The sequence below is a fragment of the Pelecanus crispus genome, chromosome 9 (genome assembly GCF_030463565.1).
Source record: "Pelecanus crispus isolate bPelCri1 chromosome 9, bPelCri1.pri, whole genome shotgun sequence".
In the NCBI taxonomy this organism is placed as follows: domain Eukaryota; kingdom Metazoa; phylum Chordata; class Aves; order Pelecaniformes; family Pelecanidae; genus Pelecanus; species Pelecanus crispus.
The window spans coordinates 11,911,091-11,929,901 of NC_134651.1; the positions used below are offsets into that span (position 1 = coordinate 11,911,091).

General features: G+C 64.7%; 3 protein-coding genes across 4 annotated transcripts; 1 reads left to right on the forward strand and 2 right to left on the reverse strand.

Annotated features, from left to right (window-relative positions):
• Nucleotides 1-1,087: 1,087 nt before the first annotated feature.
• Nucleotides 1,088-9,440, forward strand: ECEL1 (endothelin converting enzyme like 1). Of its 2 annotated transcripts, none has more exons than XM_075716605.1 (17): nucleotides 1,088-1,828; nucleotides 3,791-3,859; nucleotides 4,006-4,116; nucleotides 4,662-4,754; nucleotides 5,081-5,205; nucleotides 5,639-5,861; nucleotides 6,008-6,106; nucleotides 6,203-6,277; nucleotides 6,765-6,868; nucleotides 7,086-7,144; nucleotides 7,309-7,360; nucleotides 7,527-7,594; nucleotides 7,715-7,839; nucleotides 8,103-8,168; nucleotides 8,409-8,504; nucleotides 9,029-9,105; nucleotides 9,341-9,440. In XM_075716605.1, the coding sequence occupies exons 1-17, from the start codon at nucleotides 1,088-1,090 to the stop codon at nucleotides 9,438-9,440; spliced, it is 2,283 nt and encodes a 760-aa protein (XP_075572720.1). The 2 variants fall into 2 exon arrangements, with proteins under 2 accessions (XP_075572720.1, XP_075572721.1); XM_075716606.1 differs by having other exon boundaries at nucleotides 6,765-6,862.
• A 923-nt stretch (nucleotides 9,441-10,363) lies between these two features.
• On the reverse strand, nucleotides 10,364-13,563 carry LOC104033373 (intestinal-type alkaline phosphatase-like). The gene is made up of 11 exons (XM_075716345.1): nucleotides 13,494-13,563; nucleotides 12,852-12,968; nucleotides 12,621-12,736; nucleotides 12,222-12,396; nucleotides 11,886-12,058; nucleotides 11,655-11,789; nucleotides 11,493-11,565; nucleotides 11,259-11,407; nucleotides 10,963-11,167; nucleotides 10,713-10,823; nucleotides 10,364-10,626 (listed from the first exon to the last, which is right to left on the reverse strand). Exons 1-11 carry the CDS (start codon nucleotides 13,561-13,563, stop codon nucleotides 10,364-10,366), a joined length of 1,587 nt encoding a protein of 528 aa, XP_075572460.1.
• A 741-nt stretch (nucleotides 13,564-14,304) lies between these two features.
• LOC104033374 (intestinal-type alkaline phosphatase 1) lies at nucleotides 14,305-18,091 on the reverse strand. The gene is made up of 11 exons (XM_075716841.1): nucleotides 18,067-18,091; nucleotides 16,769-16,885; nucleotides 16,550-16,665; nucleotides 16,302-16,476; nucleotides 16,025-16,197; nucleotides 15,781-15,915; nucleotides 15,632-15,701; nucleotides 15,384-15,516; nucleotides 15,076-15,269; nucleotides 14,817-14,933; nucleotides 14,305-14,591 (listed from the first exon to the last, which is right to left on the reverse strand). The coding sequence occupies exons 1-11, from the start codon at nucleotides 18,089-18,091 to the stop codon at nucleotides 14,305-14,307; spliced, it is 1,542 nt and encodes a 513-aa protein (XP_075572956.1).
• Nucleotides 18,092-18,811: the final 720 nt, after the last annotated feature.

The window sequence follows — 18,811 nt, forward strand, 5'->3', positions numbered from 1 at the left end:
CCAGCCTGTCCTTCCCCACCTGCAAATCTGGATGCCATTCTGCACTGAGCGAGGATTGGGGGTCCCCTTTTGAACCCCCCCCCAACCCATCTATGCCCCCACCCTCCTTTCCCCATGGGCAGACCCCCTCCTCCCCAGCATAGCACCCCTGCTAGACACCCCTGCCCATGGGGCACCAGCCAGCAGAGAGGGGTTGGGTGGATGGCGGTGGTGGTGGGGCTGCTGTGAGATGTCCGTAGGGTCCAGGGCTCCCCCCCAAGCTGGAATTAACTTTGCGCACACATCACGCGCCGCACCACAATTTGACACAACGCAATGCAACACGGCGCACCACGACCCAACCCAACACAATGCAACACCACGCCATGCGCCACAGTGCAACGCGATGCAACCTGACGCAGGGCCACACAACCTGACCCAACCCGTGACACGCCAAACCAATGCTTTCCCCTGCAAATCTCCCCCAAAACCCCTCAAATCTTCCCAAAGCCCCTCTTCCCCAAGCTGCTCACCCCCCTCTCCATACCCCACCCAGAGGGACCAGCAACCCTGTGCCCCCCCGCCCCAGGCAGGAAGGGCTCTCATGGTGCAGCGTGAGGATGGGCTCACTGGGCCACCCCGGACGTCCACCCGGCGTGGGTGCTTTCCCTGATATGCTGGGTGGGCACAGGGTGTGTGGGATGGAGCTGTGCCAGGGGCTGAAACCTGCCTGGGATTGTGCAGGCAGGACCCTGCCCTGTCACCAGAGGGGCTGGCAGAGGGCACAGCCATGGGGTAGAGCTGCCGCCGAGCTCCTGGCACTGGGGCCAGTCCCAGTGCCACCAACGGGGCACACAGGCAGGGATGGCGACGCAGGTGGTGACAGCAAGAAGCAATTTCCCCCCCCCCCCACCTTGCTCCTCCCAAATCCCCCCCTCAGCCACCTCCTCTGCCTTTTCCAGGAGCTTCCTGACTCACCCGGGCACCCTCCACCACCTCCCCGCAGCAGGAGCCACTCCAGCATGAACTGTGGGGTGCCCAAGCCTGCCCCCCACCTGCCCTGAGCCCCCCACATCCGCGCTGCCTGCGGGGAACCCCATCCCCGGCCATGGAGAAGACCTACTCATTGACGGCCCACTATGACGAGTTTCAGGAGGTGAAGTATGTGAGCAAGTACCAGAGCGGTACCCTGCCCAACGGCTTCGCTCTCCAGCTGGGCACCGGGGCCAAGAAACGCCGTGGGGGGCTGCCGCGCTGGAGCCGCCGGGAGGTCTGCCTGCTCTCAGGGCTGGTGTTCGCTGCGGGGCTCTGCGTCATCTTGACGTGCATGTTGGTCCTCAAGTACCTGGCGGCCGAAGGGGACAGCTACTGCCTGGAGGGGTGCCAGGAGAAGAAGGCCTTCCTGCGGGCGTCCCGCTTCCTCAGCGCCAACATGGATGCCACCATCGACCCCTGCCAGGACTTCTACTCCTTCGCCTGCGGTGGCTGGCTCCGGCGGCACGGCATTCCTGAGGACAAGCTGGTGTACGGCACTATCGGGGCCATCGCCGAGCAGAACGAGGCCAAGCTGCGGGCGCTGCTGAGCCGCCCTGTGCGGCGCCAAGCCCCGACCTCAGCCGAGAGGAAGGTCAAGGAGTTTTTCCGCTCGTGCCTGGACCGGGCTGAGATTGATCGGCTGGGCCCACGGCCCATGCTGGAGGTCATCGGGGAGTGCGGCGGCTGGGACGCCCCCCCGGGCGGGGACCTCAACGAGCTGCTCTACAAGACACAGGGGGTCTACAGTGCCGCCGTGCTCTTCTCCCTCACCGTCAGCCTGGACGAGAGGAACACCTCCCGCTACGTCATCCGGGTGAGGGCACCCTGCCCCCGGGGCTGTCCCCCCCCAGCCACCCACCTGTGCTGGTGACACCCCCCCAGTGACACCGTCCTTGTCACGGTGGCACTGGGTGCCTGCCTGGTGTGTGGGTTTGGCTGCAGCAGGCGGCCGGGTTGGGGACAGCCCCTGTCCCTGGGAACCCCCCCTTCTCCCCATCGTGGGACCCTGGTCTCAGGCTTCCCTGGGGTGAGGGTGGCACCTCCAGGATGTGGGCAAGGGGACACGGGCAGGGGGATGTAGAGAGTGAGGTGGTGCTGCCCACCTGGGTGCTGGGGATGGCGGGGCACCAGAGTCTCCATAACGCCAGTGGCCAAGCCCCTCACCTTGACATCCTGGCTGCCATCTGCACGCAGGGGCCAAACCCTAGGAGGTGACAGGGGGATGCCCGCTGGCCCCGCAGGTAGTTGGCCATGGCTTTGTCAGCCTTCCCCGCCCCTGCCAGCCTGTGTCCCTCACTGTGTGGGGCCACCGGGGCATGGGTGGGCTTTGTCTGGGTGGCCAAGCCCCAAGCACCCTTGCTGCATGTGGGAGTGTGGTGGTTGGCACAGGGGGGACATGGCAATGGCGTGGTGGGGATGCCATGGTGGGCACGGTGATGGGCAGGGGGGCGGGCCATGGTGGATGGCACAGCACTGGGGACACGGTGATGGCACAGTGGGGACATGGGGGTGGGTACAGCAGGGACATGGTGGGCATGGGGGGAGTGACCATGGTGATGGCATGGTGGGGATGAGGTGTTGGGGATGGCGGGGGCACCGGGGGGGGACACAGTGATGGGGATGCAGCCTCCCCGTTCCCTGGGGCCGAGGGGTGGGGGGGAGGGGTGGGGGGTGAGTGTGAGTGTGAGTGTGAGTGTGAGTGTGAGTGGGTGTGAGAGGCCAGGGAGCAGCAGGGCCGTGCTGCCGGGCCGCGCGTGTGTACACTAGAGGGAGCGTGTGTCACAGGGAAAGGGGCGGGTGGGTGGCGGGGCTGAGCGGGAGGGTGCAGGGGTGTGCGGGTGTGACAGGTCGGGCGTGGGGGGGAGACGGGTGTGACACCCAGGGCCGGGGGTCAGGGCTTGGGGTGGGGGGGGTGTCAGGGTGTGTGGAGGGGTTGAGAGCGGGTGTGTGATGGTGTGAGCGTGACAGGAGTGTGTGTGTGTGGGGGTGAGGTCTGTACGTGTGGCAGCGCCTTTGTGGGAAACCAAAATATGTGTGTGTGTGGGTGACTGGGGAGGGGGGAAAAAGGCTGGGGGTGCCTGTGGGTGTGTGGGGCAGCGCTGCGGCTGTGCACGTGGAGGGGGGGGGCTGGCGGGGTGGGACACGGGGGTTGCGTGTGTGTGTGCGTGTGTGTATGGAGGGGGTAAACTAGATGGTGCATGCATGGGGTGTGAGGGGGTGAGCATGCATGGGGGGGGGGTGTGTGTGTGTGTGTGTCATGATCAGTGAGTTACAGATACATTTGTATGTGTGTACATATATACACATATGTGCAAGCGTGCTCAGGTGTGTGTGTTAGAGGCTGTTCCTGTGGCTACAGGATGTGGGGTGGTTGGGGGGGGTGAAGGGGGGGTGTCCATGCAGCATGGCTCATCCATGCAGCTCCCCATGGGACAGGCTGCAGCACAGGAGCGGGGCCAGCTGTGGGGCCACCATGGGGCAGGCACGGGGCTGTCTCTGGGGCCACAGAAGTCAGGCCACGGAGCAGAGGCCTGCCTTGTGCCCAGTGCTCCCAGTCCATTGCACGCTGCCCGCTGCAGCTCTGGCACCTTCCAGCAGGAGGGAAACTGAGGCACAGGATCTGCCCATGCCCCGGGCTGACCTACCATGTTGCCACCCCACAGCTGCCGGGGCACCCTGCAATATGGGGGAGGCAGGGGGTCCTTTACCAGGGCAGGCTGGGGGTGCACCTTGCCCAACACAGCCCCCCCCCCCCACTGCCCCCATCTCTCCCCAGATCGACCAGGACGGGCTGACACTACCTGAACGGACCCTCTACCTGGGGCAGGATGAGGAGAGCGAGAAGGTGAGGCGGGGGGCACTGATGCTGCAGGCATGGGGACACCAGGAGATGGACCAGCATGGGTGGCAGATGGAGGGCACCACACTGTTGGCAGTTCTGGGGCCAGGGTGCCTGTGGGGTGGCTCTCAATGTCCCTTCCCTTGGCACAGATCCTGGCTGCATACCGGGTGTTCATGGAGCGGCTGCTCACCCTCCTGGGGGCCGAGCATGTGGAGCAGAAGGCCCAGGAGATCCTGCAACTGGAGCAGTACCTCGCAAATGTGAGGGGGATGCCTGCCCTGGGCTTTGGGGTGCTCCTGCCCAGCCCTTGGGCACCCCAGTCCCAGATCTTTTGGGACCTCCATGCCTGGTCCTTAGAGACCCATCTCCATCCCCTTGGGAACCTCCACTCCCAGCCCTTGGGGACCATCATGCCTGGCCCATGAGGATCCCAGCCCCTTGAGGACCCCATGGCAGATCTTCAGGGACCCCAGCCCCAACATCTTGGGAACCCCCAGTCCCAGCCTTTGGGACAACCACTCCAGCCCTTGGGGAGCCCTGTGTCTGGTCCTTGGGAAACACTCCAGAACCTTGAGGACCCCATGCCCAGCCCTGGGGGACCCCTATACCCAGCCCTTGTGTACCCCAACTCCTTGAGGACTCCAGACCCAGCCCTCAGGACCCCACTGGCAGCAGAGGGTTCCTGGGGCAGCAAGCTGGGAGGGTTGTGGGTCAGCAGCCCCTCTTGCTCCAGACCTGTGCCCCATCCCTGTGCCACCCCCAAGGTGGGCAGTGGGATGGTGACAGCCATGCCCACCTCGTGCAGATCACGGTGTCCGAGTACGATGACGTGCGGAGGGACGTCAGCAGCATGTACCACAAAGTGACTCTGGGTGAGCTGCAGCGCATCACCCCCACAGTGAGTACCCTGGTGCCCAGCCTGCCACCCCGTATCCCGCAGTTGCCCTGTGCCCCACACTGTCCCTGTCCTCCTGCCTCATGTTCCCTCTTGCTGCCCTTCCCATGTCCTCAGGGCCAGCCTGCACCCTGGGTAAGACAGCACAAGCCCCAGCACAATACCCTGGTGTCCCCAGAAATGTCCTCGCTGCCCCCCCATATAAGTCCACTTGCGCATTCCTGGGTGGGAAAGGGTGGTGGGAGGCTGGAAAGCCTGGAGGGGGTCTCCTATGTGGTGGCATGGAGGGGGTGGGTCCCTTGCCCCCCCGACGGTGCCCACCCTGGCAGCTCAAGTGGAAGCGCTTGCTGGATCGCATCTTCCATGACAACTTCTCAGAGGAGGAGGAGGTGGTGCTGCTGGCCACTGACTACATGCACAAGGTGTCTGACCTCATCCGCGTGACGCCCAGCAGGTGAGGGGGGCTGGCAGCCCCTGTGCCCCAGCACCTTCCCCAGCCTGGCAGGGAGTTGGCAAAGGGGTGGGTGGGCACAGGGTGGCTGTGGCTGGTCCCGCCGCCCATCACCCCCATCCGGGGGAGGCCAGGCTGGGCAGAGGGACTCCTGGGAAAGCCCCTGGGAGAGGGCACTTGTCGTGGGCCGGGCCGCACAGCACCCTGGTTGTGCCCGGCCACCTGCTGAGACCCCCCCAGGCTAGAGGTCACCAGACTCATCACACAGCAGAGAGGAACACAGTGGCAGCTCATCCCCAGGGCCCCACAGGACATGGTCACCCCCATGGCCTGCCTGGTCCCCAAGCAGGGGTGTCCCCACCCTAGTGCATGCTCTGCACCCTCCCCACATGCCTGGGGACGTGCCCAGTGGGGGGGCCTGATCCTTCCCCCCCAGGATCCTTCACAACTACATGCTGTGGCGCATCGTCGTGGTGCTGAGCGAGCACCTCTCCACCCCGTTCCGTGACGCCATCCACGAGCTCTCCAAGGAGATGGAAGGCAACGAGAAGCAGCTTGAGCTGGGCAAGATCTGCCTGAGCCAGGCCAACAAGCACTTCGGCATGGCCCTGGGTGCCCTCTTCGTTGAGGAGCACTTCTCCTCTGCCAGCAAAGTCAAGGTAGGTGAAGCATGTGGGCATGAAGCCACCGTGTCCCTCCTGTCCCCTTGCCGAGGTGCCTACCACCTGACACCCCCCTGAGGAATGGCTGGCAGGGTGAGGGGTGCTGAGGATGCCATGCCAGTGCCCGCGGTGACCCACCATAGGTACAGCAGCTGGTGGAGGACATCAAATACATCCTGGACCAGCGCCTGGATGAGCTGGACTGGATGGACGAGGAGACGCGGAGAGCGGCCAGGGCCAAGGTAGTGGCCGCCAGCATGGACCCCTGTCCTTGCCTCCACCATGGCCTGGGGGCACAGGGAATGGGGGCCTGACCCTGCCACTCACTTTGCCTGCAGCTCCGGTACCTGATGGTTATGATCGGGTACCCCGATTTCCTGCTGAAGCCGGAGGCCATTGACAAGGAGTATGAGGCAAGGGGTGGCCCAGGGCCACACGGGGGCATGGGCATGTGGAGGGGGGAGGTAGTCCCCACATCTGCCTCAGGGTCTGTGGAGACCAGGGTGGGGAGATGCCACCCCAAAACAAGCCACCTCCTGGTAGCTCATTGTGCCCACCAGTCGCACAGCCACAGCCACACAGGCAGTGCCATGCTCTCCCTGGGGTCTCAGATGATGTCCCCTTCCGCACATTGCACCCCCCAGAGCTCAACCCCATCCTCAGCAAGGGTTGGGGGTGCCCCTAACCCTGAGTGGCCCAGGGACCCCATGGAGGTGACGGATATGCAGCTACCCACGTGGGCACACAGAACAGGACATGAGGACACACTCGGGCCACACCTAGCCCATGGCCACAACCCCACACCCTCAGTCCCCAAGGCTCACGGGGGTGGGAGGACACCCCAGCCCTGCTCCCAGCTCTTGGGGCTGGCATCCCCCTGATGTGGCTGTGCCCCCCCAGTTCGAGGTGGACGAGAAGACCTACTTCAAGAACATCCTCAACAGCATCGCCTTTGGCATCAGGCTCTCGGTGAAGAAGATCCGGCAGGAGGTGGACAAGTCTGCGTGGGTATCCCCTTGCCCTGGGGGGGGGAGCATGAGGGGCACAGCATGGCCCCACCGATGCCCCCTGTCCCCATGCCTGGTTGCACCGCATGGGGTGTAGGCAGGAGGGCACAGGGCAAGCCAGGAATGCCCCCCTGTCCCCCGAGCTGTCCAAGGGGGTGGCATTTCTGTGTCCCCCGGTGCCCCCACAGCCTGGCACCACTGTCTTTCCTTGCAGGTGGCTGCTGCCTCCCCAGGCGCTGAACGCCTACTACCTGCCCAACAAGAACCAGATGGGTGAGGCATCGCCCGGCCCGCAGGGCTCAGCCCCCCAAGGCGGGGGGTGTGGGGAGGGCCCAAGGTGGAGGGCTCGGTGCAGTGTCACCTGGTGCCAGGTGATGCTGCAGGTGGGCACGGGACAGGGTGGCCCCCCCAACTGCAGTGCTCTCCTGTGTCCCCAGTGTTCCCCGCTGGCATCCTGCAGCCCACCCTCTACGACCCCGAGTTCCCGCAGTGAGTGTGGGGCTGGGGCACGGTGGGGGGTGCCAGGGCAGGGTATGGGGCTGGGGACAGCGGCACGGGTGGGGGACGCCAGGGCAGGGTATGGGGGGTGTCAGGTGCTGGGGTCACTGCCATCCCCATGCCCTCCACTCTCTCACCTCTGCTCCCCCCGCAACAGGTCTCTGAACTATGGGGGGATCGGCACCATCATCGGGCATGAGCTGACCCATGGCTACGATGACTGGGGTGAGTGACCCTCCACCCCATGCTGGGGCGGGAGAAGGGGGGGCGGGGGGCAGCCAGGCAGGGTGGGGGCAGGACCCCCGGGTCCCTCGGGACTACCCGTAGTGGCGGTTGCCTCGGCAGGGGGACAGTATGACCGGCACGGGAACCTGGTGCACTGGTGGACGGAGCGGTCGTACAGCAAGTTCCTGAAGAAGGCACAGTGTATCGTCAACCTCTACGATAACTTCACTGTCTACAACCAGCGGGTGAGTCCCTCACTGGCTGGGCGATGGCTGGGCACAGACTGCCCCACAGGGGGGGGTCCCCGCTGCTCTGGGCCCACAGGAGAGTGTGGCTCTGCCCTGCCCAGCCCTGAGACCCGACAACTCATCACAGCTCAGCTGGGAAATTCCTCAGGGCACTGGGTGGTGGAAACTGAGGCACAGCCTCGGTGCCAGGGTGGGGGTATGGGGATGCCTGGCTGGGGGGCTGGGGGGAATCTCCACTCACTCCATGTCTCTCTCGGCAGGTGAATGGCAAACACACGCTGGGGGAGAACATTGCTGACATGGGGGGGCTCAAACTCGCCTACTATGTAAGTGTCCCCCCACCCTGGGGTGTCACAGCCCCAGCAGGGCCATGGGGCAGCTGCTGATGCCATCCCCACTGCGGGGGCGGGAGACCCCCCCCCCCCCCCCCCCCCAGCCCCGCCTTGCTCCCTGCAGTGGGGAGCAGGCCTGATCCACCTTGCTGGTTGCTGGGGGGCTCTCAGGGGAGGCTTGGGGCAGGTTTGGGGGGCACCCAGGCTGTGCTGAGGGCACCCCTTGTTCTCCAGGCCTATCAGAAGTGGGTGCGGGAGCATGGCCCTGAGCACCCCCTGCACCACCTGAAATACACCCACGACCAGCTCTTCTTCATCGCCTTCGCCCAGGTGAGCCCCTGCCCTCCCTACTTGTGGCACGTACCGGGTCACGGGGGGGTCACCCAGTGTGGGGCCAGTGGCCCCAAGGGATGGGGCAAAAACTGTGCCGGACCCGTGCCCATGGCCAGGAGCCAGGCTTGGCTCCATCAGCAGGTTCTGAGCTCAGGTCACGGGGCTCAGCCCTGCCAGGAGCACCCCACACAGCCCCGCTGCTCCTGGGGACCCTACATAACAAACATGTGCTCCCACCATCACCTCCAGAGACCCCACAGTAATAAATACACATGACCATGAGACCCTACAGCCAGGCAGCCCGCTCTCCTAGGAGACCCTACAATAACAAACATACCCCTATGCTCTCCCAACCCATCTATACCGCATACACAGAGTCCTGGGAGACCCTACAATAACAAACACAACCATGGCATCACTGCCCTAGCCCCCCAGCAGTAAGAAGGGCCATTGTGCCCTGGTGGGTGCCGGGACCAGAGTGCCCCATCCAGCTCACCCATGGGAACCTTTCTCCCCCGCAGAACTGGTGCATCAAGCGGCGATCCCAGTCCATCTACCTGCAGGTGCTGACGGACAAGCACGCCCCGGAGCACTACAGGTACCAGCTGGCCCCAAAAAGGGGGAGCACGGTGCGTGGGTGGGTGCGTGCCAGCCTTCCCCGCATCTGGCAGTGCTGTGCAAAGTGGGGTGGGCACCAGCATGGCACCGGAAGGCTCTGGTAAGGCATCCATGGGGCAGGGGATGGGGTGCTGCTGGGGCGAGCAGGTGCATGGCAGCAGTGGGGCGGGGGGGCAGGGGGTGCCCAGCTCTGAGTTGCCCCCCTCTCCTGGCAGGGTCCTGGGCAGTGTCTCGCAGTTTGAGGAGTTCGGACGGGTTTTCCACTGCCCCAAGAACTCACCCATGAACCCGGCGCACAAGTGCTCAGTGTGGTGAGGCTGATCCCTCCCTTGGCAGGCTGGCACCCCCCATCCCCATCCCTGCCCAAATGCCACCCTGTGCCTGCTCCCCACCGCCTCCCGTCTCCCCCTCCTGCGCTCCAGGCAAAGGGGGCACCCCCAGGTGATGCAAGGGGTTGCTCCCCCAAAGGCAGGCACCCACTGGAGGGGTGGAGACAGCAGGGAGACGCTTGGGGTGGGCATGATCTGCCCAGAGGCAGCTGCCTCATGCCTGTCCCCTTCCTACCACCTGTGCAGTGAACGGAGGGGGCCCTGAATCCCCATGGAGGAAATGAGGAAATGCAGAACACGCCCAAGGCACCCCTGTACGCCCCCTTCTGTCCACCCACCCCAAACCCTTCACCCAGCCCTACCACATCCAGCCCAGTGCTGGTCAAGGCAGGGAGAGTGAACCAGAGACGCCGTGGTGCTGCCCCATGCCAAAAGCCCCCCTACCTGGTGCCCTCCCTGACAGCCCCCATGCCAGCCCTTTCCTGTCCCCACATCAGCCTGCCAGCAGGTGGGCACAGCCAGCAGGGCTTGGGGCTGGGTGATGCCAGCCTGCACTGGGAGTGTGGGGACGCGGATGCCTGCTGTATTTTTCGCTGCTGTTTCTGGTCAATAAAGCGCTGGATATGCTGGGCGGGTGCAAGGGGCTGTGGCCAGGGGACAGCACAGCATGGGAACCCACACACCGCTAACATGCTTGTCCCACCAGCGTCACGCCCCATGTTTATTAACTATTGAGTACCCTGTGCGGGTGGCATAGGGCCCCCCTGTGCCCGGGATTTGTGCCCCACAGCTGCCTCATTGGGACCAGGGATGCTCCAAAGAGCTGCCAGCCACCTGCGGCTGCCACGGTTGTGGGAGGGGGGGGACGTGGGTCTGGCAGCGCCCGTGGGGTGCTCCAGGGCCATGGGGTCAGTGGAAGAGGGGCAGGAGGAGGGTGGGCAGGAGCAGGGCCAGGGGGGTGGCGTGGACGCCGGTGGCAGAATCCAGCTGGCGGCAGACAGTGTATGGCTCGAGGCAAGCAGCGTAGGCCATGGCGTGGGCCACGTAGGTCTGCTCCTGCACTCCATGGAAGAGGTGGGCCATGGGGCCCTTGGCCAGGATGGCCACATCCTCGCCGCCATGGGTCTCTGAGACGAGGGGCACGGCAGCCTGCTGCAAATAGTCGTACTTGTCTAGGGAGGGAGGAAAAGGGGGTGGGGAGGTCAGCGGTGGCCCCCAGCACCATCCCACAGACTGGCCATGGTCCCTGTGCCCTCACTGGCTGTGTCATTGTCGATGTCGCTCCGGTTGGTGCCTGGGTAACCTGGTCCATTCCCATAGAGGATGGATGTGTAGTTCTTTGAGTCAGCAGCTTTGTTGGGGGCCAGACCTGGGAATGGGGCAATGGAGAGGGGTGATCAGCCAAGAAACCCCTCTATCACCCCTCCAGCTGCAGCCAGGGTGCCCTGCAGCTGGCAGCACCCAGCATGGGGCTGTGCCCCACTCTTGGCGGCTGGGCAGAGCCCTACCAAAGATGGAGGAGCCACGTAGGGTGTAGCCACCAAAGGAGAAGACATGCGAGTGGTCGGCGGTGACAACAGTGAGGGTCTGTGCCTCATCTGTCAGGGCACCTGCCCGCTCGATGGCCTGGTCGAACTCCACCGCCTCCTCCAGCGCCTTATGGGCTGCACCATCATGGTGGCCGTGGTCGATTCTGCCGCCTGCAGATGGGCGCTCATGGTGGGCTGGGGACTGATGGCAGCACCCCCAACTCTTACCCCCACCTGGGGATGTGGGACCCCCCTCTCACCCACCCCAGGGGCACCGGCCCAGACTTATCTTCCACAAAGAGGTAGAAGCCATTGGGGTTCCTGCTCAAGATGGTGATGGCCGCCTCCATCATCTCAGTGAGTGACGGGTCTGTGGTGGTGTTACGCACCAGGTTGTACTTCATGTCCCCGGGTTCGAAAAGACCTGGGAGGGGACACGTTGGGGATGGCCTCAGCACCCACACACATCCTGGTGGCTGCCAGGTCCCAGCACACAGGACATTTGTTACCCATCAAATAATTCACGCTGGGGTCAGCAGCAGCGGCCAGCATCTCCGTCCTGTTCCAGACATAGCGGGCATGCTGCCGGCAAATTCCATGGGGGGTTAGCAGGTGCCCAGCCCTGTGCCTGGGGGCAGTGGGCAGAGGCCCATCCCCACTGCGTCACCTACCACCCGTCTCTTCAGCCACATGTCGATGAGGTTGTTCTTGTCCTTGCGCATCCCATTTGCCATGGGGTAGGTGGGATACTCAGGGTCCTGTGTCCCCATGGGGGTCATGTATTTCCGACCACCCCCCAAGATCACCTGGAGGGGATGAGATGGGCGCAGTGTTAGCAGGGGTGCCCGGGGGGGTGGGGCAGGTCTGCCCTTGCTTGCACCATACCATGCACGGGTGCTCACATTGATGTCGACATTGTGGACCAGCTGCCAGGCGATGTCCTTGCAGCCCTCGAGGCGGGCGGTATCGGGCATGCTGGCATCCGCATACCAGTTGCGGTCCACCACGTGCGCGTATGTCCCCGCGGGGGATGCGTGTTGCACTCGCGTTGTCGTCACGATGCCCACCGACTTCCCTGCCACCTCCCACCCATCAGGCCCCATGAAAGGCGACTGGCGGGGGCATGGGGTCCCCCACCATCGAGCCCTGGAATGCTCGTGGTGGGGGCAGACCCCGGCTTGATGCCCCTTGTCCCCACAGGGTTCCCTCCAGCCCCACTGCCCTGTGCACCCCATTACCAGCTTTGTGAGCTCGCTCCAGCACCGAGACCACCTCATTGCCCGCCGTGGTGTTGCACTCTGAGTAGCGGGCGGCTGCGCTCAGCCCCACCGTCTGGTAGTTGCCCTTCACACCACAGAGGTAGGCTGTGGCTGTCCCCGCGCTGTCGGGGACCTGCCGGTCCACGTTGTATGTCTGCCGAGGACACGTGCCAGGCTCAGGGCAGGGGGTGGTTGGCAGAGGCACCCGGTGGGCTGCTCCCCGCCAGCACCCCTTGCCACACTCACTCGCATGCCTGAGGGCAAGTGTGGGACAGGCAGGGGCCTTGTGCAACCTGTATGCACATCCCCAGGGTGCTTCTGTGCCAGCAGCCCCGTGGGCATCACCCTGGCCCCATGCCCAGTGTGGCGGGGCTTTACCTTGGAGAGAGCCACATAGGGGAAAGCATCCAGGGCGAGGGGGGTCTCAGGGCCCAGCTTCGCCGCCTTCTGCCCCTTTAGGATGCGGGTGGCTGTGATGGTTGGGATCCCAAATCCTGCATGAGGAGAGAGGGTCTTGGTCACCCTCTGGACCAGGTACCCTCCCTGCACCCCTCTCTGCGGGGCACTGGCTGTGCCAGCCTGCCCGCTGCGGGCGTCAGCGGGACTCACCATCCCCGAGGAAGAGGATGAGGTTTTTGGCTTGGCTTATTCTGGGCTGGAGCTTGAAGGTGGCCTCAATGGCTGCAGCCGCCTGCTTGTTCCAGAAGGATGGCTTCTCCTCCTCCGCTGGACAGGGCAGCACCCATCAGTCCCACCTCACCAACCAATCCCTGGGGCACCCGTATCCCGGGGTACCTGCTCCCTGGGCATCCCCATGCTGGGGACTTCTCTGACATGGACCAAGCGGGTCAGGGTGCTGTTTTGGGTGGGGAAAGGCCATGCAGGCTTGCATCCAGCACCCAGCCTGGGGTTCCTGGGGCAGAGAAGGAGGGGGCAGCAGAAAGGGACATGATGGGGGGAACTATCTGGCAGGTGGGATAGGGCCACATCCATGGAGAGTGGAGGTTACAGGCACCTCCCACAGACCCCCGGCCCAGAAACAAGCAGGAACCTGACCCTGCAGGGGAAAACTGGCTCAAGGTCCCCAGAAAAGCAGGGGTAATGTCCATTAACCCTTGCAGAGCCAGGCAGCCCCTGCTCCCCTCCCCAAACCCTCCCTGTGGCCAGCCAAGCTGGTGCCTCGCCAGGTGCCCCACTTCCCTGGGCACCCGCTGCAGCCAGCCGGGCACCCATCCCCATCCTTGTCCCCACCTGGGATGACAGCAGTGCTGAGTCCTGCCCAGAGGCCGAGGCAGAGGGTGAGGGGTGCCAGGAGCTGCATGGTGAGATCCGGTAGCCCAACACTGCTGGTGGTGTCTGCAACTCTAGCAGATCTGGGGAGGGACTTTGGACCATGCTCACCCTCACGGGGTGTGTGGAGGGGTTCGGCATGCCTCCGATAATCGGGTGTCCTTCTGGCAGCTGGCACAAAGGCCATGGGGCTGGGCTGCAGGCACCTCCTTGGCACACCACCTTATTGCTGCTGGGGGACAGACGGACTTGGGACGCAGATGCAGGGGGTGAGGCGATGGGCAGTGCTTGGCAGGCATCACTGCCAGCCCCAGCTGTGGTGCTGCAGTGCCAGGCGGGGGGGATGCCCTGGCCCAGGGTGCCACAGGCAGCACTGTGCATCGGACCTGGGGCAACAGGGTTTATTCGGAGTACATGGGGCCACTCGTGTACCGAGCAGACCTGCTCTCTGCCCAGCACTTTTCTGAGCAATAAACCCCCTGATCTGCACTACAATGCTGCTCCTCCCCTCATCCTCATTTCATCACATCCTTCACCCCAATGCCTCCAGTGCTGGTCCTGGGCGGGGAACTAGGAGCCACAGCCACCTGGGGAAGCTGAGGCACAGGGCAGCACCTGCGCAAACCCTTGCACAACAGATGGAGACAAACAACCTGTGTTTTATTGCATCCTTTGATCCTGGCTGCCGTGGGCACCCAGCAGCCAAGATCCTCGATGGGGCGGCCAGGGGTGGCTGGGCAGCTCAGGATGACGTGGGGCTCGCCGGGGGCTCTCAGGCCCCTAGCAAGCGGGTGGCCACACAGAGAGTCAGGAGGGTGAGCAGGGGCTGGGGGGAGTGCTGGGTGCCACGGGAAGCCCTGGTGGCTGCCCCACACCGGGGCTCGGTGGTGTAGGGCTCGAGGCAGGCGGCATAGGCCATGGCATGGGCAATGTAGTGCTGCTCCTGCACCCCGTGGAAGAGGTGGGCCATGGGGCCCTGGGCCAGCACCACCACATCTTCCCCGCTGTGGGTCTCTGTCTCCAGGGGCACGGCTGCCTGCTGTCTGTAGTCCTTGTCCTCTGCAGGGTGGGCATGAGAAATGGGGCCGAGGGCAGGAGGCTACCCTACCCATGGCAGGGATGGCGGGGCAGCTCCCATCACCCCAGCATCAGGGTGATTCCTGCCCAGGTGACACCTGAGCCATGCAGTGGCACTGGGACCCCATGCAGCCCCAGTGGCCATGCCTGTGGGATGCTGCCCCCAGCCACCCTGCACCCCCCATCCCATCCTCAGCAGGTTCCTACCTGCAGCAGGGAGGCTGGCAGCTGGGCGGCCCCCATCACGGACGCTGTAGCCAGGCCCATTGCCGTAGAGGATGCTGGTGTAGGCTCGCTTGTCCTTGGCTTTCTTGGGGGCCAGCCCTGGTGCACGGAAAGATGCTCTCAACCCCTATCCCGGCTGGGTAGCTCTCCCCAGCTACCCGCCTTGGCCAGATCAGCCTCCAGCAGGAGCAAAAGGAGGAGGTGGGAACAGGGATGCTTGCCACACCTCCCTGGGACCCACCAAAGATGGAGGTGCCGCGCAGCGTGTTGCCCCCAAAGGTGAAGACGTGGGAGTGATCAGCCGTCACCACGGTCAGGGTGTCGGAGGGGGAGGTGAGCTCGCCTGCCCGTGCCACCGCCCGGTCCAGCATGATGGCCTCCATCAGCGCCTGCTTGGCCCGGCCACTGTGGTGGCCGTGGTCGATCCTGCCACCTGCATGGGGAATGCGGTCATCACCCTCTCCCTGGTCCCCTGGGACACCCACCTTCTCCCAAGACCCACATCCCACCCCAGCCCCAGCCATGCTGCCCGCCTGGGGCTACTCATCTTCCACGAAGAGGAAGAAGCCATTGGGGTTCCTGCGCAGGATGCGAATGGCCTTTTCCGTCATCTCCACAATGGAGGGGTCCGTGGAGGCATTGCGGTTCAGCTCGTACTTCATGTCTTTGGGTTCAAAGAGGCCTGGGAGAGTGGGACAGGGAGGGTCCACACCAGGGCCGCTTCATGCCCCCACCAACACCCCGGAGTGGGGAGGAGGAGGAGGTGTTGCCAGTGGTGCAGTCAGTGATGCTCTTACCCATCAGGTGGCTCACAGAATCATCCTCGACTGCATCCAGGCCCTTCTTGTCCCAGACGTAGCGGGCGCCCTGCCAGCAAGAACAGAGCCGGTGCCAACAGCACGCATCCCGTGCCTGGCATCACATGCCCTCCACCTCAGCACGGTACCTGCTTGGCACTCAGCCATTTGGCAATCAAGTCCAGGCCGTCCTTTCTGATGCCGTTCTGAGCTGGGTCCTCTGGGTACTCGGGGTCCGGGGTCTGCTTGGGGGTCATGTACATCCGCCCGCCACCCAGGATCACCTGCCCGGGAGCAGGGAGTTACCACCGGCACCACCACAGCCCTGCAGCTCAGCAGACTGTCCCAATGTCCCTGGTGTCCCCTCCCTCCCATGCCTGCTCCCTGGCTCACGTTGATGTCTGTGTTGTGCACCAGCTGATAGGCGATGTCCTTGCAGCCGTCCCGCAACGCCTCCTTGGGCATGTTGGCATCGGTGTACCAGCTCCGGCTGGCCGAGTGGGCATAGGCTGCCCCGGGGGATGCATGTTGCACCCGCGTGGTCGTCACAATGCCCACGGACTTGCCTGCAGCACGGGCAAGGGTTTAGGGGGAGCCCGTCCAGCCCTGCACAGTATGGGATGGCGGTGCCATGCCAGGCTCTCCGACAGGGTTGCCCGCTGTCCCGTACCTGACAGCCTGGCCCGGTGCAGGATGGAGTCCACCTCATTGCCAAAGGTGGTGCGGCATTTGCCGTAGACAGCCGCCCCGCTCAGCCCCAGCGTCTTGGCATTGGCCTTCACCCCGCAGAGGTAGGCTGTGCCTGTGCCAGCGCTGTCGGGCACTTGCCGGTCGATGGTGTAGGTCTGAAAGCAAGCAGGAGCCAGTGGGGTTTCAAGCAGGGGCAGGGCGGCCGACCCCTGGCACTGCCCCACTCACCTTGGCCAGGGCCACGTGGGGAAAGGTCTCCATGGCCAAGACGCTCTCCTCACCCAAGCCGCCAGCCAGCTGCCCCTTGTAGATCCGAGCCGCCGACACCGTAGGCAGCCCCATGCCTGCAGGCATGGCAGGAGTCACGGGGTGGCAAGGGGCTGGGCCGGAGAGGAGGGGACCTGCACCAGCCCCATCTTCTCACCCCTGGTCCCCCAAGGGACTCACCATCACCCATGAAGAGGATGATGTTTTTGGCCTGCTGTGCTGCCGGCTGCAAGGCCAGGGCTGACTCCAGCCTCCTTCTGGCCCCTTCGTTCCAGTAGTCCGGGGTCTTCTCAGCATCTGGAGGCGAGAGCAGAGCTGGGGGTGTGCGGGGGCACTGGGCACCCTGAGAGTCCCTGGGGACAACCCCCCTCAGCGACCAGGGTGGGCATCTCCCCCAAGGTGAATTTAGCTGCTCTGAACCACCTCTGTGGGAGCCTTGAAGGGGCCAGGAGCCCTTTGGGGCTCAGCCCGGCCTTTGGCAACCCCAGCATTGCCCAGAGCCCATCTGCAGAGAGGGAAACTGAGGCACAGTTTGGCAGGGAAGTGCCTTGTACCTCTCGGCAGCGGGGATGGGGCCTGCTTTGGTGGGGGCTGAGACAAACCCATTCAAAGTTTGGGGTCTCAAACCACCCCAAGCTCCTGAGGCAGCTGGGAGAGTTTGCCCTCCCTGGTATCCTGTGGGGAGGTGACAGGGTCCCTGGAGCCCCCCAGAGAAGTGGCACCAGCCGCAGGGCCCCCCACAAAGGACTCACACCCCCCTGCCCCACATGTCCCCGCTCGAGCTGTCACCTGAGGCCGCAGCAGCTAGCCGGGCGAGGAGGCAGAGAAGAAGGCAGGTCCCAGGGGAGAGCGGCCACCCCATGCTGCTCACCTGGCTCCCTCCCCAAATGTCGCCTGCGTCCAGGGTGGGGGGAGAGCCCTTTATGGTCCCTCCCTGTCTCATCCCGCCGGAGGGCTGAGCCCTGCCAGGGGTGAGCCGATGGGCTGATAACACGCAGGAACTATCTCCCAGCCCTGCCCAGGGCCCTCCCAGTGCCCCCAGCCCTCCCCGGGGCCATTCCTCCCCCATACCGGCGAGGGAGGACCTCCAGCCCAGCCCTGGGGTCCGGGGCACCTCGGGGCCCCCAGCTCCCACGGTGGGGCTGCCTGCAGGACCCCAGGGAGCGGCAGGGAGGGCCCAGGGCAAAGTGCTGTTTTTGCAGACAGGCTGAGCTGGGCCGGGCTGGATTGGCCTTGTTTCTCCTGAGACAAACCTGAGGAGGGGGACACCTGGCTGAGGGGTAGGGGGAGGACATCTTGCCTTTGGTGCCGGAGTCCTCAGGTCCCCTCTGCCAGGGGACACGGTCACACGCTGCCTGTCAGGCCCTGGGGCAGCCCATGCCAGGCACCCCCAAAGCGAGGTGCCTGCTGCGGGCAGGGAACAGCCCTGCATCACCAGCACGGAGCAGGGGGCCTGGGGAGGAACAGGCTGCTCCCACCTGCACCCGCATCTGAAGGCGACATCCGCGCATGGTTGCACCAGGCCACCTGGAAGGGACCGCAGGTGACCCTGATGGCTTTCATGGCTTGCCAGCACCCGGGGAATGTGTTGTATACCCAGCCCTGACCCACCCCTGGGCCTGATCCCCCATCCTGCGCCGGGCAGCCTGGGTTTGGCCAGCTCCTGGCTCCTGCAAAGGGCACATTGTCCGTGCCAGGGTCACATTTGCCGCCACCCATGAGGCAGAGTAAAGCAGGGCCCCTTCCCTGCCTGGCACAATGGATCCCCTCCTTCTCGCCAGCCATCAATCCCTCCAGCTGCTGCTCCTGGCTGCCCGTCCTTGTGGGCGTGATGAAGCGGAGGCTGCCAGAGCAGCCCGTGCCCCTGGGGACATCCCGCATGGTGTGGGGGGCGGACACGGGGATGGAGAGCAGGCAGAGGTGCTGGGCGCAGGTGGGCTGGTCGGTCCACGCAGGGCTGGATGCTCTCTCGAGCAGCGGGGAGAAGTGAGGACATGGTGCTGCAGGGTGCCCGAGTGGGGAGAAGGTGGAGGTCAGGGTGTGAGGGGCTGGAGCGGACACCCGGTGACACTTGGTGAAAGCTCAGACTGAGGGATTAGCCACCGGAGCAGGAGCTGGGAGCGTATGCCCAGCCGATTCTCCATGCCCTCCGGCCCAGCATATGCCAGGGCTGGGGGCGGCTGTGAGGCCGCTTGGATTTCACAATGCCCAGGAAGTGGCAGG